The 14,473-nt window shown below is 32.5% G+C and overlaps 2 protein-coding genes across 2 annotated transcripts; both read left to right on the top strand.

The window, feature by feature from the left end:
• Positions 1 to 363: 363 nt before the first annotated feature.
• Positions 364 to 3,762, top strand: LOC144854000 (diphosphoinositol polyphosphate phosphohydrolase 1-like). The gene is made up of 4 exons (XM_078711881.1): positions 364 to 515; positions 1,080 to 1,190; positions 1,494 to 1,629; positions 2,094 to 3,762. Exons 1-4 carry the CDS (start codon positions 369 to 371, stop codon positions 2,195 to 2,197), a joined length of 498 nt encoding a protein of 165 aa, XP_078568007.1. The 5' UTR covers positions 364 to 368; the 3' UTR covers positions 2,198 to 3,762.
• A 151-nt stretch (positions 3,763 to 3,913) lies between these two features.
• On the top strand, positions 3,914 to 13,142 carry LOC144853975 (putative ATP-dependent RNA helicase DDX43). The gene is made up of 19 exons (XM_078711854.1): positions 3,914 to 4,441; positions 4,701 to 4,756; positions 5,414 to 5,534; positions 6,019 to 6,049; positions 6,402 to 6,466; positions 7,052 to 7,133; positions 7,242 to 7,342; positions 7,696 to 7,870; positions 8,140 to 8,250; positions 8,494 to 8,567; positions 8,750 to 8,817; positions 8,993 to 9,093; positions 9,201 to 9,288; positions 9,547 to 9,606; positions 9,761 to 9,828; positions 10,041 to 10,150; positions 10,541 to 10,679; positions 11,085 to 11,172; positions 11,293 to 13,142. Exons 1-19 carry the CDS (start codon positions 4,033 to 4,035, stop codon positions 11,485 to 11,487), a joined length of 2,142 nt encoding a protein of 713 aa, XP_078567980.1. The 5' UTR covers positions 3,914 to 4,032; the 3' UTR covers positions 11,488 to 13,142.
• Positions 13,143 to 14,473: the final 1,331 nt, after the last annotated feature.

The following is a 14,473-nucleotide window of genomic DNA, read 5'->3' as shown; positions in this document are numbered from 1 at the left end:
TTATTCTATGATAAGAATAATGTTTATAACCAAACACCGAATAATTGCACAATTTTTAAAACAAATAAATATAAGTTTTCTTTATCTGATTTCTCAACTTTTTTTTGGACCTTTTCAAATGTACTATATTCTGTATTATTTTTTTCTATAGAATGTGCTATCAGTACTTGTTTTAATGTTTTTTTGTAAATACAAGGTACAGTGTATTTAAATCCGTCATTGAAATCATCATACGTAAACTGATAAATACCGTCTCTGAAGTGGTATCACGTATTAAAATACGTACCGATGATGTAATAAAAGTACCGATTTGACCTATTGTTGACCTTTGAAATGAAATAAGCATTTTGCTGGCGGCGCGAGATGGCATGAGGTTTAGTGAACTTATGGCGAGAGAAATTAGAAATAAAGACAGCAAGATGAAGAAGAAAACAAATTCAGAAAGAACATACTATGCCGATGGTTACCGAAAACGGTCTGCGAGTCTTTGCTTTCGTACATCCGACTTTGATGAGGTATTAACTTTCGATTGACCACCTAGATAGGCTAGGCCTAGCTAGGCCATGAATGAGAGGGAAGCGAGTTATCATCAGTCGAACATGATCGCAGTTTGGTTGCTTGGCATCCCCTGTCTGTGTTTGTGTGACGTTTGGTATGGTTAAACAAAATAAGCCTAGGCCTATTTAGTACTGCTGTTAATATTAATAATATGGATGCCAAACAAAAATCCCTGTAACTGTATGTCGTATTAATATTAAATTATTAATTATTTTGGATGGTAATAGATTGCGCAACATTTACATTTTTGTTATTTTAATTGCCATCACGGCGGGAATTCCCCCAAACATTTTGACACGTACATTACACTTGCACAAAATTAAACCTGGGCAAGCAACTGTTAGTGTCTGTAAACTATATCAAACTATTTTTTTAAAGGTATCAGTACCAGTATAGATAGTATTCCTAGTACAGTAAAAAAAAAAATTGGACAATAAACTTTCTTATTTTTTTACACTTGGCTTCTTTTTAACATTTTCATACAAATAATGTCTATCACCCTTCTTGCTTGTCCAATATAGGTTCTACTGGTTTCATCAACCGGCTCGCCTGAAAACTGGGTTGTGCCCGGTGGAGGACTTGAACCAGAGGAGAGTGCTGGAGATGCAGCAGTCAGAGAACTCAAAGAGGAGGTACAGTATAGTAATAAATAAATCAGTTGTTTTACATCTTGTTGTCAGCAATGCATTTTTTTTCTCTTCCACTCTCACGTAGCTTATGTTTAAATATTTAAGTAGTACTCTAAATTGGTCAGATTCATTGGTCAACACTCGGGGGGGGGGGGGGGGGCCTCAGGATGTAAACCTCTTAAGGAATTTAGAGGGCTATACCCGGTACCATACAAAATTATTGCGTTTTTTGTTTTGTCTTTATCTGTTTTTGTATTGTATATCAAAATAAATCGAACTCTGTTGTTAATGTTTTGTTTTTATTAGGCTGGAGTTATTGGTAGAGTTGGGAAACATATTGGAGACTTTGAGCTTGAAGAAGGCGGAAAGAAGAAAAGGACTTCAGTATTTTGTTTATTGTTTGAGAAAGAGTTGGACGAGTGGCTGGATAAAACAGAATCAGGTAAGTAATGCAATCATGTTCAATCATGTTGAGGGGGTAAATGAGTTATATGTTGTAGGAAACAATTCCTTATCAATTGATGAGTTTTTGTGGTTTTTTTTCTCTTTTGTGGCGTAAGCACCACTTTTATTCACATTAATATCATCTTTCATGTCATCACCATAAAATCTTCATATTATTTTCATTATTATCACATTTTTGTTATTTTCTAATGTTTTTTATCATTACAATTTGATCAACTTCCGTCAGTGGTAGGCCTATAACATTTTAAATTTTGTAATCACTTTCTATTCCATATTACCTCCTTTTTTCATTAATTCTCATTAATTATACTTTACTATGCTACACTTCCAAAAGATGTAAAGGTTTAAAAAGCAAAACAATTGATGGGGTTTTGTAATATTGATAGGACCCTCAAACCTAGTGTTAAGACGTGTAGTAAGATGTTCCTAATTTGTTGACAGGTCGAAGAAGGATGTGGTTTAATATAAAGGACGCCCTCAACGAACTAAAGAAATACAAACATTCTCAAAGTATATACCTTGAAGAATCCTTAAAAACCAGGTGACTATCAACAAGTGACTCAAATAGTAATGGACACGACATACATTAATGAGTCTCATTGGACAAGAGCCGGTTACTCGGTTACATGAAATATGGAAATTGCACAGTTTAGACAGGTATACTGGGACTCTATTGGACTATTCCATTTATAGGAGAGGGGATATATAATAGCCTAAGTATTGTGCCACTATAATTCATGCTTTGCATTCAATTTAGAAGAAAGATATACTGTACTTTAATATAAAGTAAAAGTGTATAGATTTATAAACGATAGACTTGTAATATTAGATTTAAAAAAAACATTTTTAATATTCAATTTTCTAACTGTCATTTGTAGACTAATACAATAAGTACACATGTCTGCCATTTTTACATTTATAGATTGTAGAATGTTTTCAGGAGAATTTATTTATATCAGATATAATATTAAATGTATGGAACAAATGTTACAAGAAGATAATGAATTATACAAAAAACACAATTGACAATATTATGCAACAGTTATAGATTTGTGGTAGGTAGGCTATAGTTTGTAATAAATGTAAGAACTGTTTCTACTCCCAAACTCAAAATATTGAATAATACATACCTAACACAAATGTGTATGTGTTGTTCAATTGACTATAGTATTACGTTTTATACTCTGATCTAACATGGAGATGTCATTGACTTCATGTTCAAATATCTCAATCTCTATAATAAATATATATAGCAATAATGGGTGGGGTTGAGGGGAGGGGGCGAATTTGTCACCCAAAATACTTTCTTTCACCTGTTGATTGTCTTGTAGTTAACTCCACTATATTTCCCTATGCCCACCATTTTGGTACCTGTTTTATACCTTTTTGTTTGGCTTCAAATATTTGCCACCCACCTTAAATAATTTGTAGCAAAATCCACCCTCCCTGGTTGAAATAATTATTGTTTACAATTTGATATGAACACTTAAATCATGGTCACTCGTCATAGCTTCAAATTATTATTTTATTTGTATTTAATAATATAATTATTAACTCAGAATTTAGGTGTATTACAGAATTTCCATTTACTTATTTTATCTTTTCTGCAACTAAATAGTAAGGCAGTATAGGAATATAGTAGGCGTGTGGTTAGCAAGTAAGCATGAAAAAGATAATGTACTAGAAATGATGTTTAAGTGTCAGAATGTACAGTCTGAGACACGTGAGCTTGGTTCCCACTAGCACGCAATTTGCAAGGATGCACTGTACAACACGAATACCGATTTGACCAATAGCAAGCGATGGATCACAAAATGTTTCAAATTACCTGCGTCCTTGCGGTGCATTCTAGTGGGAACAAAGCTTAACATATTAGATATTATGAAAAGAAGACAAGATAATTACATTCAGCATTTTAAATGAAACCTTTTTGTCATACAACTATTTCTGAAATATGAATATAATTTTCATCTATAATTAAATTTTCTAAATCTAAACTAGGTATAAACTATAATAAGATATGAAATTTATTAATGCTCTTTAAGAAGAATGTCACTATTGTTTATAATGAGATTTCTACAGTAATAATAAATAAATTGATGTGACACTATTCCAGTCTGTTTTAATGCTTGCCTTTACTGTATATATTAATTTTTCTGTGGTGTCATTTTGGATTTCTCCATGATGTACCCTTATGATTGAGGGCGCTGCCTGACAATTTGTTAACTTAGTGTCCGCGTGTTGTGTTGGTGTTACTGTTACTGTTGTAATTTCACGTATACTACGCAGACAGTACATGTGCTTATCGTATTTTGTTTGTCAAAACAATTAGAAATTCCAAACTGGTATAACCACCAAGTCGGTTATATCATAGATTAATATGCATGATGATGAGGAAAACTGGGAAGAAGATCCGGTTGTGACACAAACGTATCATAATTCAAATGCTAGGCCTCGTTCTAGCCCTAACGATGCATGGGAGGGAAACTTTTCAGGCGAGAAAAATGCGGAAGACAGGTGGTCAAGTAATTCCAAGATGAGGGGCTTCGGGCGTGGTAGGTCTAATGGAGGTAATTGGAGAAGAGATAATGACAGTTCATCTTCTGCATTTGGTCGAGGTTATAGACAGAATTCAGATGGTAGAAGCATGAATGGAAATGATCAAGGAGGCTGGCAAGGAGGTCAACAGCGTCAAGATAGACGAGGAGGAGGAGGAGAATTCGGAGGAGGAAGAAGTGAAAATGAAAAGGTCATTGAGGTGGACAGCAGTATGATTGGAAAGATTATTGGTATTTAAACAGATTTGTTCATGTGTTTGTAGATTTCAAATAAATATGTAATGTTGTAGTGTATGGCCGCATATAATAAGCATAAAATAGATTTCATAAATGTTTTTTTATATCAATTATTTACGGCCCATTATTTTATAATTTTACAGTACAGTAGTAGGCCTATCAATATGCCAATAATTACTGTTCAATCATAATTTGGCATGTAACTCTGTTCACTATAATGGATTAAAAATGTATTTTTTTATATTTTATTTAGGAAAGCAAGGTTCTAAAATTCGACAGTTGCAAGAAGAGAGTGGAGCCAGAATTCATGTTAGTAAAATATATTTAAAATTACAATTTTACCGTTTAATCTTTTTGTGCTAGCAGAGGTTAGTCATCGTTATTAATAGCCAAGCATAAAAACAAAAACTAAAATAGCATACAGGGGAATTCCAGAAACTTAAAACACTCTGACTCAGATTTTTGTTACCAATACAAATTTTTTTACTATAAAATATTCATAAAACTAAATCACTTATTTAGGCATAGATTAGTATCACATAAACTGATTGTACATGATTTTAAAAAATAAATATGCAAAAATAAACATTTGAAGAAAAAAAACAGCCACAAAGAGATATGTACCAAACATTGGAAATTGCTCTTGGATGAAGGAGAATTTCTCCATGCTTGAATTAATCTTGGACCTATAATAATTTTTAGGTCCATGGATTAATGAATATACATGCAGTATAAACAATAAAACATGCTGGAATTGTTGATTATGATTTGGATGAGTGGAGAAGTTGAAAGGATAGTAAAACAAAAGTGGATTGAGATAATAAATAGCAAGAAAACAAAGCAGACATCACAAGAATAAACAATTCAATCATGGACCTATAAATATAATTTATAGATCCATGATTCAATGAAAATGTATATAAATTGAGTTTAACGTTACAGGTGGTTATTTTAAATATTTTACAGGTGTCAAGAGACAGCAATAATTATTCAACACCTGTACACGTCAGTGGCAATCATGAAGCGGTAGAGAAGGCTTCAATACTCATAGATGAAATCGCCAATCCTAAATCAATATTTGATGCAGGTGAGATGTTATTATTAACACTGCCATTATAATCAGAATGGCAGTGTTGTATCAAGGCAATCTATAGCTCTGTCTACGCTATTAAACTTTATGTGACAGAAAAATGTGATGTGCCCATATATGGACATGGTGATGTCATATCACTACCAAATTTAAGCTCATCACTACCATATTTTGGCACATCACAACATTTTTTGTCAACAGGAAGATAGGAACTCATAACAGTCCTTTGATCTTATGTCTGGCTGTGACAAATACTACACTGTACTATGTACATATTCTCTGCGCGCTTGGTATCTGTTAAGGGACGTGGACATGTCACGGCCACAGATAAACCTTTTGATTTCCAGAGCTCAGCATCTTGTTGTTAGATTGCCTTGGTTGTATAGTGTGTTCTAAAAACAGTTTTAAGTGACATGCCAAATTATTGTAAGAATATAATATGATCATATTCTGTTAACTTTCTGTTGACATTTGTTTACAGACTACCAGGAGACATATGTACCAGAAAAGAGGTAGGACTTTTAGCAAATAGATTTAGTCATAATATACTTTTGTTTCTGTTGAATGAAATGTTTTTTAAAAAATGGTAGTAGAATAAACTCTGGAAATTAAAATACAATAACAGTTAGAACATTGGTTGAATTAAGGGCACACTTTTGGAACCCAGTTGTCCCTGTAATAGGATTGTCCCCTGATTAAGGATTGGCTGTATTTCCTTATTCAGGAATGAGAGTGTCCAAAGGTGGGCTTTACTATAATCATATTGAATTGATTGGTTTAGACTGGCTAATAATCTCATTTCAAAACTCTAAAATGCTGAGATATATTTGATCATTATTTAGTATGAAATATTTCTTCTGACAGGCCGGTAATTAATTGGCAAGAAGCCATCAAAGAAGCGGACATAGCCTCAAAAGAAAGGTGGAAAGGTATACTTATTCCAATTAAATCTCAATTAACAGACTTTGGTTAACATGTTTTTCTCACTAGCCCACTGTTCCTTTTTTCTTTATTTTATTTTAATTTAACTGTTACTAGTCCAAATCCAGGCATTTCATTGGGTCAATTTTACTACTTAGTGTATGTGTTGGTATCATATCATCCTATTGTTTTAATTACACCCGCTATTCATTCTTCTGCACACCACATTTTGCAAGCTCAAACAAAACGTCTTCTTTGTGAAATATCATCTAAGTGCAAGCCTGGTTGAATGAGTGAATCTGACAGTGGAACTTGCCCAACTGAGACAAAGAAAAACATACTGGCCAAAAAAAGATTAACGTTTTACCTGTTACACTAAAGCTCTGTCCACACTATAAAACTTTATGTGGCAAACAAAATGTGATGTACCCATATATGGACATGATGATATCATATCACTACCATACTTAAGCATATCACTAGCATATTTGGGCACATCACACTTTTTTTGTCCAACTAGTTTGGTAGTGTAGACAGAGCTTAAAGACTAAATTCTTTAAATTGAAATTTGTGAATTATCCTGTTTATTGTAGATCATCCGCCAATCATCAAAGATATTTACAATGAACCTCGGCAAGTAGCAACTATGAGTCAGCATGAAGTTGAAGAGTTCAGGTAAACATTGCGACGTAACTAAAATATTACTAAGATGATTTGCTGTCAACATAGAATATAAATATTCAATTGAAAATGTGCTTAAAGAATGTATTTATACTCTTTCAGACGTGAAAACAACAACATAATTGTACAAGACTTGAGTGAAGAGGGCAACAGACATATTCCAAATCCTATCAGGACCTTTGAGGAAGCTTTTGGCGATTATGGTTTGTTTTTTTATTGTTATAGTTTCAGATAACACCATGTTTCAATCAAAATATAAAAATGTGTTTGTTTCCTTAGAAAAACACATAATATAAAAGGAAACAATTTAAGAAAAACATAAACCATTCTGGGGAATTGTCAAAAAACAAAATAAACAGACCTTCCAAATAATGCAGGTTAACAAAAATAGATTGCAAACAGCAAGACAAGAAAGAAACATTTATGATTCTGTAACATAAAAATTAATATTTTTTTTTTGGAAAAACAATTGTTTACCTGTTTTTGATCATTATAAACTTCATCAGAATCTTATATTATGAACAAGTTAATTTAAAATTATTTTTTAAATGTTTAGATGAAATTCTTGGTGAACTTAAGAAGCAAAAATTCACCAAACCGTCACCGATACAATGCCAAGGTTGGCCGATAGCGCTAAAAGGTCATGACCTCATCGGGATTGCTCAAACTGGAAGTGGAAAAACAATAGCGTTTCTTTTGCCTGCTTTATTACACATTGAAGTTCAGCCAGTGTAAGTCTCACTAAGTCACTATGTCAGTCGGTAAACACTAACTTGACCTTGTTTATACATATGATGATATGCCAGTTTTCAAAACAAATTTCTGTTATTTTTAAATGGAGAAATAAAGATACTTTGACTATAACTTTAACAGTCAAAATAACAGGGTGTTTTCTCATTAAATAAGAGTTGGTTTAAACATTATAACATGTAACAATAATATTCATTCTATTAGCACTGCTTTTAAATGTTAATTTACGTTTTGCGGTTTTTCGTTTCAGACCTCGTGTTGAACGAACCGGTCCTTCTGTCTTGGTTTTGTCCCCAACACGTGAACTAGCAATACAGATTCATTCTGAAGTCATTAAATACCACTATAAAGGAATTAAGAGGTAAAACAAATGAATGTGAAATTCTATCTCATTCCAAAATGTTATGTTTGGTTAAACAGTAATAAAAAAAATGTAAGATTAATGCTATATCATATAAAATTAAGTTTTGAAAATGTTTATTACATCGTTCGTCATTCAAAAGTAAGTTTCACTAAACAATGGATAAAACTCTAAAAATAGTCTTGAACTACTCGTAAAATGTTATCAGTCTTGCTTTATTCATTTTGTATTTACATTTTGCAGTGTTTGTATATATGGCGGAGGAAATAGACGTGAGCAGATTGGTATTGTAAAAAAAGGTGTTGAAATTGTTATAGGTAAGTTGTTATTTCATGATGCTGATTATTTTTAAATTTTTGATTTTTAGACTTTTCCAGTGACATATTTGCTTTAAACATCAATGTAAAGCCATCATGGTAATATAATGAGTCTCCATTTTTTTAAAATTAATAATAATAATAATAAATACAGTTATCATATTTTAATTCTTTGCTTTCAGCAACTCCTGGTCGACTGAATGACTTAATTTCCAATGGGATAATTGATGTCTCATCCGTTACTTTCTTAGTAAGTTTTTTTTTATTACATTAATATATAATTACATATTTTTATAAACACATTTTTTTTATTGAGATATTTTAGATATTGATTATTCTTAAATTTATTTAAATCTCTACAATCAATATTTGGATTTAGATAATGATTCTTAATTTTATTGAAATCAATAATTGTATTTCAACAGGTTTTAGATGAAGCTGATAGAATGCTAGATCTAGGGTTTGAACCCCAGATTATGAAGATCTTACTTGATGTCCGTCCAGACCGCCAGACAATGATGACCAGGTAATTTGATATACAAAAATAATTATAAAACCGTGACTCAAAAACTTGTGTAAATATGTAGGCAAATAAAGCTGTATCTATTAATGTGTGAGAATTATTTCATTTAGTGCAACCTGGCCAGATGGTGTAAGGAGACTGGCTAATAACTACATGAAGGATCCTATGCAGGTCTATGTTGGATCTCTAGATCTAGCTGTAAGTAAACACTACCTACATTCATCATACCTATATTGTGTTGGTTTTAATATGTTTATTTTAGGGCAGACAAAATAATAAAAGTGGATTATATTTGTATACAAATATTCAGTCAGTATTGTAAATATACTGTACAGTTTAACAATATTGTGTTTATTGTGTTAGTAACAATGATAAGTTCTTGCATTTGGACTCTAGAGGGGGTAGCATAATATTAATAGTCAAAATGATAATAGCTCATCTACTTGTTACATTTAGGCTTGTCATAGTGTAACGCAACTTATTGAAGTCCTTGATGAAGAAGACAAGAGAAGTAGAGTAAGTCAGTTATCTTATCCATATTTATTATACTATTTGGGCATATCACTACCATATTTGGGCACATCACACCTTTTTTGTCAAACTAGTTTGATAGTGTAGACAGAGCTTTAGAGAAAAAAAAGATTCAAACTAATTGTTTATTCCCTCTCAGCTTTTAGATTTCTTTGAAGCGATGACAGAAGTGGAAAAGGTTCTTGTATTTGTTGGACGTAAAGTAACGTAAGTGGCAGAAAAATTAAATTACTAATGAATCAGATTTAGGTGACCAACTTGTTCAAGATCTGCTCCTTTTGGTCTACATTGATATTGATATTCATTGATACTTATAACATTGTTTGTGTACTATCAGAAATGAAACAAAAAAATGGAATTGCTCTATCATTAAATTTTAAACTACAATTGATCTATTATTTGTTTTGTTTGATACACAGGGCTGATCACCTATCAAGTGACCTCAGTCTACAGGGTATTCAAGTGCAATGTATACATGGTGGACGAGAGCAAGAGGACAGGGAACAGGCATTGGAAGACTTCAAAACTGGTACATAGCTCTATTATTCTATTATACTATTGTTTTGATTTCATTGTCACCCCTCCAAAAATTGAAATGAAGTTACAAAGCATTACTCAAATAGAGCTGCGTGGCAGTAAAACATCATTCTGGTGGGGCTCTTTACTTTTGAATGTACTGAAAGTAGAATTCATTTAGACTTTCATATTCAAAATTTATATTTCATTCCCTTGTGGAAGCACGTTTGTTCTTTCTACTTCGTCTTATTTCTCATTTATATTCAATCTTGTTTTTTTATTTATAACTTTCAAACTTTCATTACATGAACATAAAGGCAACAACAGACATAAACCATCAACGAATGAAAAGTTTGTCACTTAAATAAAACCAGCTAACATTGACAAATCTTGTTTTGTACAGGTTATGTGAAGATCCTGATAGCTACTGATGTTGCATCACGAGGCATTGATATCAAAGATATCACATATGTACTGAACTATGACTGCCCAAGTCACATAGAAGAATATGTCCATAGAGTTGGAAGGACCGGTAGAGCTGGGTATGTTTATACTAAATATAAAATAAGTATTGATTTACTGGCACCTAGTACGCCCTCTAACCTTCGGCCTAATATTATCTCTATAGTATTGACTCAATACCACTTATACATCGGTCAAAATCAGGTCACAAAAAGAGATGCTGCTGATGTGTTTATAGTGACATACCACTAGACTACATGCTATCGATTCAAAGTCCTTCTGCACATGCTCAGAAACATGTATGCGCATAATGATCGTTTGCGTAGCTTTGTGGAAACTAAATCTGAACACTGCCAAGTCAACAATTAACTTATTGAAAGCAAACTATTATGTTCAATATATTTTTGACACAGAAAATTACAAATGTATGATTAAACATTTCAAACATGAATGTGGTGTTACAATACATGTTGATTTCTATTTAGGCGTACTGGTACAGCTTTAACGTTTATGACGAGAAGAGATTGGAGATGGGCTGGTGACATCATCAACATAATGCAAGAGGCTAACCAGGTATTCTGATATTTCCTTGCTTTTTATAATGAGAGAAGTGAGTTACACAAGTCTCTACTTAGTTTATTTACATTCAACAATGATGAAAAAGTTTTGCTTTGTTTCAACCACATTTTGCAGGAAATTCCTGATGAGTTGATTGAAATGGCTGAAAGATGGAAGAGACATAAAGAAAAGTTAGATGCAGAAAATGCCGCTGCTGATGGATTCCGAAGAGGAGGCCGAGGAGGTGGCGGACGTGGAGGAGGAGGACGAGGGCGAGGTAGAGGAGGAGGAAGGGGCTCATTTGGAGGCCATTATCAGAAAGGATGGTAAAGTATATTTTACGTGTTTAATCACAAACTGTGAGTTGTTGGTGCTTTTTAATAATTAGTTTATTTACAAACACAAAATTGTGTTGTAGCGCCCTCAATGTGACTGATGTAAAGAATATCACATGAGACTATTTACTTATGGTGCTCTGGCCCAGGCCTGTGTTACTTGTTGGCCTTGGATTTTGTATGTTATGATGTTTGGTTTTGAGTAATTGTAGTACATGTGCAATTACTCAACATTTTTTGTATAAATGTATTTTTAGCTGTAGTTTTTTTATACCTTGATTAGGTGTGCTTATATTTCATATAATTCAAAGCTTGTTCTAAAATCTATTATGCGTTTCAAGAATGCCCTCTGTTGAGTGCATTTGTTTCAAACCTACCGGTTACACTCACAGCTGGCTGGTCACACCAGTCAAAGTACAAAACATTATTAACAAATGATTTACTAGGTAATCTCAAAGAGAAGATTACTGTAAATCTGTAGAAATTACAAACTATGTTGAGCCATCATTTATTCTATGTGTCATCCTTTTTAAAAATTACTTATGGCCTGACAGTTGTCATTTTACAAACATACTTTTTTTCAAGAAGTCTTATTAATAGAATATCTTATAGGATAGCACAATAGAATATCTAAGGACCAATGTGTTTCATTGTTTAGTGCGGCAGTATATTACTTATTACAACTATTTTTTTTAATAGAGTAATTGATTTGCATCTGCAGGTTTTATGCAAATTACTGTACATTTCAAATATCTTGTAAACTATATTATCATTTGGCGCCCTCTACATTGTCTTATTTGTTTATTTATAAGTGGGAACAATTACGTTATTTTTGTAATACGATTTGTATTGTGTGAATGATGATATATACCTAAAAAAAGTTCAAAAAATTCATCATTTTGATATTCCTGTTTTTTTTAATTTTCATTTTCGTACAGGAAACATGTTTATTGGTACAGTCTGGTTCCTTTTTGGAATTTGCTAATACATGAATCAGTAAATAATTAAACCCAGTAGACTGGTATAATCCAGTTCCTTTTTGCAATTTAGTTTCTTGTTTTTATTATATAATATGAGGGGTGGTGACATAATAATTAAAACAAAAAAGGGAATTACTTAGGCTGTTTAGCAATTGTCATTTCCTGTACACCAGGATACACTGCACTCTTATGAAAAGAGAAATCAGTTGTAATTGTTAGTAGACCATTGTTTCTATTTTTGTACAAATTACATTTTTAGAATGTGATTTAATACGGACAAATTCTTTATAGTTGACACATTAAAATAAATAAATAAAATTAAAAAAAATTAATAGATAATAGTTCCAAAGACCTTATTAGTAGAACTACTACAAAACTCAACATTGGCCGCAGTGTTATAAGACACATGATATTTCTCCTTGTTTGTTCCAGGGGAAATGTGTCCCATTAGTAGGGATTTCTCCTGAATAGGTGTGTGTGTGCCAAAGGTTCTACTGTACATGGTAATCAGATAATAATAATACTAAAAAGACAAATTAGGGCCTACAATTCCATAAACAGCTACTGAGTAAATTCTGATTTTTTATTATTTTTGTTGTCACCTAATCCATTGGAAAAAGTATATATGTCACATTAATAAGTTTATTAAAATAATTTGTTTTGTTTTATATGTTGTTTTACTTTCTGAGTGATTTTTATAACTTTGTTATTGTACACCATAAATCATTTGACCTTTGAACCTTATCAAACCTTTAAGATCTTTATCTGTATATTAACATTACTACCTGCTTTATACAATTAAACAAACTATTAATAGTTATTGATCGAATGTTTTATCTCATTGTGAATTGATTCGAAGCTGGACAACGAACGAACGTGGCTGGAGGCTATAACCTTCACCGTAACTCAACCCGTAGATGGCGTTTTCACAATCTGCTTAAGCTGTGTAAACAACTTATTACTAAATGTTTTACTTCTTTACATGCATTCTACGATGTAGGTTATTTTATACTTGTTACCACAAACGGAAAACACTTTGTTTTGTCATATTATCGTGAGAGTTTAAACATGGCGATTTCAACGTTTTCTGCTGCAAATAACAATAACATTCAAACAAGCAAATCGTCATAAATTGCCTATATTTTTTAGTAACTGTGATATCCCAAAAATGGACTGTTTTTTTTCTCAGAAAATGTTTTCTTGTCTAGTGGACCTAATGAATAATGAATAAAAATATAAATTAAAATATTATGTTAAGTAAAAGTTGTTTTCAATCAACCAGTATAAAAGTCCCAAAATGGCCCGCTGGTAGGCATAATTTGGTTGTCTGTCCGTATATTTTCCTATCTTTACTGTTTTTATTTTAGTTATTTCGAGTTGTTTTTCGTTGCTTTAAAGTTAAGAATAGTGTAAAACAGAATAACAAGCCTAGGCTGTAGCTGTTTCGCAAATGTATTTTAATCTTTTCGATGTTTCGATCAATATGCTTCGATCATCTTCAGGAGTGAATGACTTATAAAATATAACGAATTTGATTAAGTTTCTGTCATTAATTAAGTGATATATTAGTGGACGAACTTAAGTTGTTGTGTTGATGACCAATTGCTTTGAGTGTCACTGTACCTAAGCAAGTGTACAATTAGCATGTGCTAAGATTATAATACGGTGTTAATTTGAATTGCAAACAAAGGTTTGAACGGGTCCAACCCTGTACCCTCGTTCGATCCAAAACCATATTGATAATGACATGGCTATGTGTCTGGTATTTTATGTACTTCTCATATACCGACAAACGGCTGTTGTAAGACCTTAGGGGATTCCAGGCCGGTTTGCATCTCCCTTAATGTTAATGCAGGTAACACCTATCGCCTGGATATCGCCTGGCTCTCGCGACCCTAACTGGTGTTGTAGTCATTCTTGCAGATGATGAGGCTTAGCTTGGGAATGTTTTCTGTCCAAGTTACTCAATTATGACAGCGCTTGGTGTGATATTAATTTAGT

The sequence above is a fragment of the Antedon bifida genome, chromosome 10, assembly GCF_963402885.1.
Source record: "Antedon bifida chromosome 10, ecAntBifi1.1, whole genome shotgun sequence".
In the NCBI taxonomy this organism is placed as follows: Eukaryota; Metazoa; Echinodermata; class Crinoidea; order Comatulida; family Antedonidae; genus Antedon; species Antedon bifida.
The sequence above is the reverse complement of the archived record's forward strand: the minus strand, read 5'-3'. Positions and strand labels throughout refer to the sequence as shown.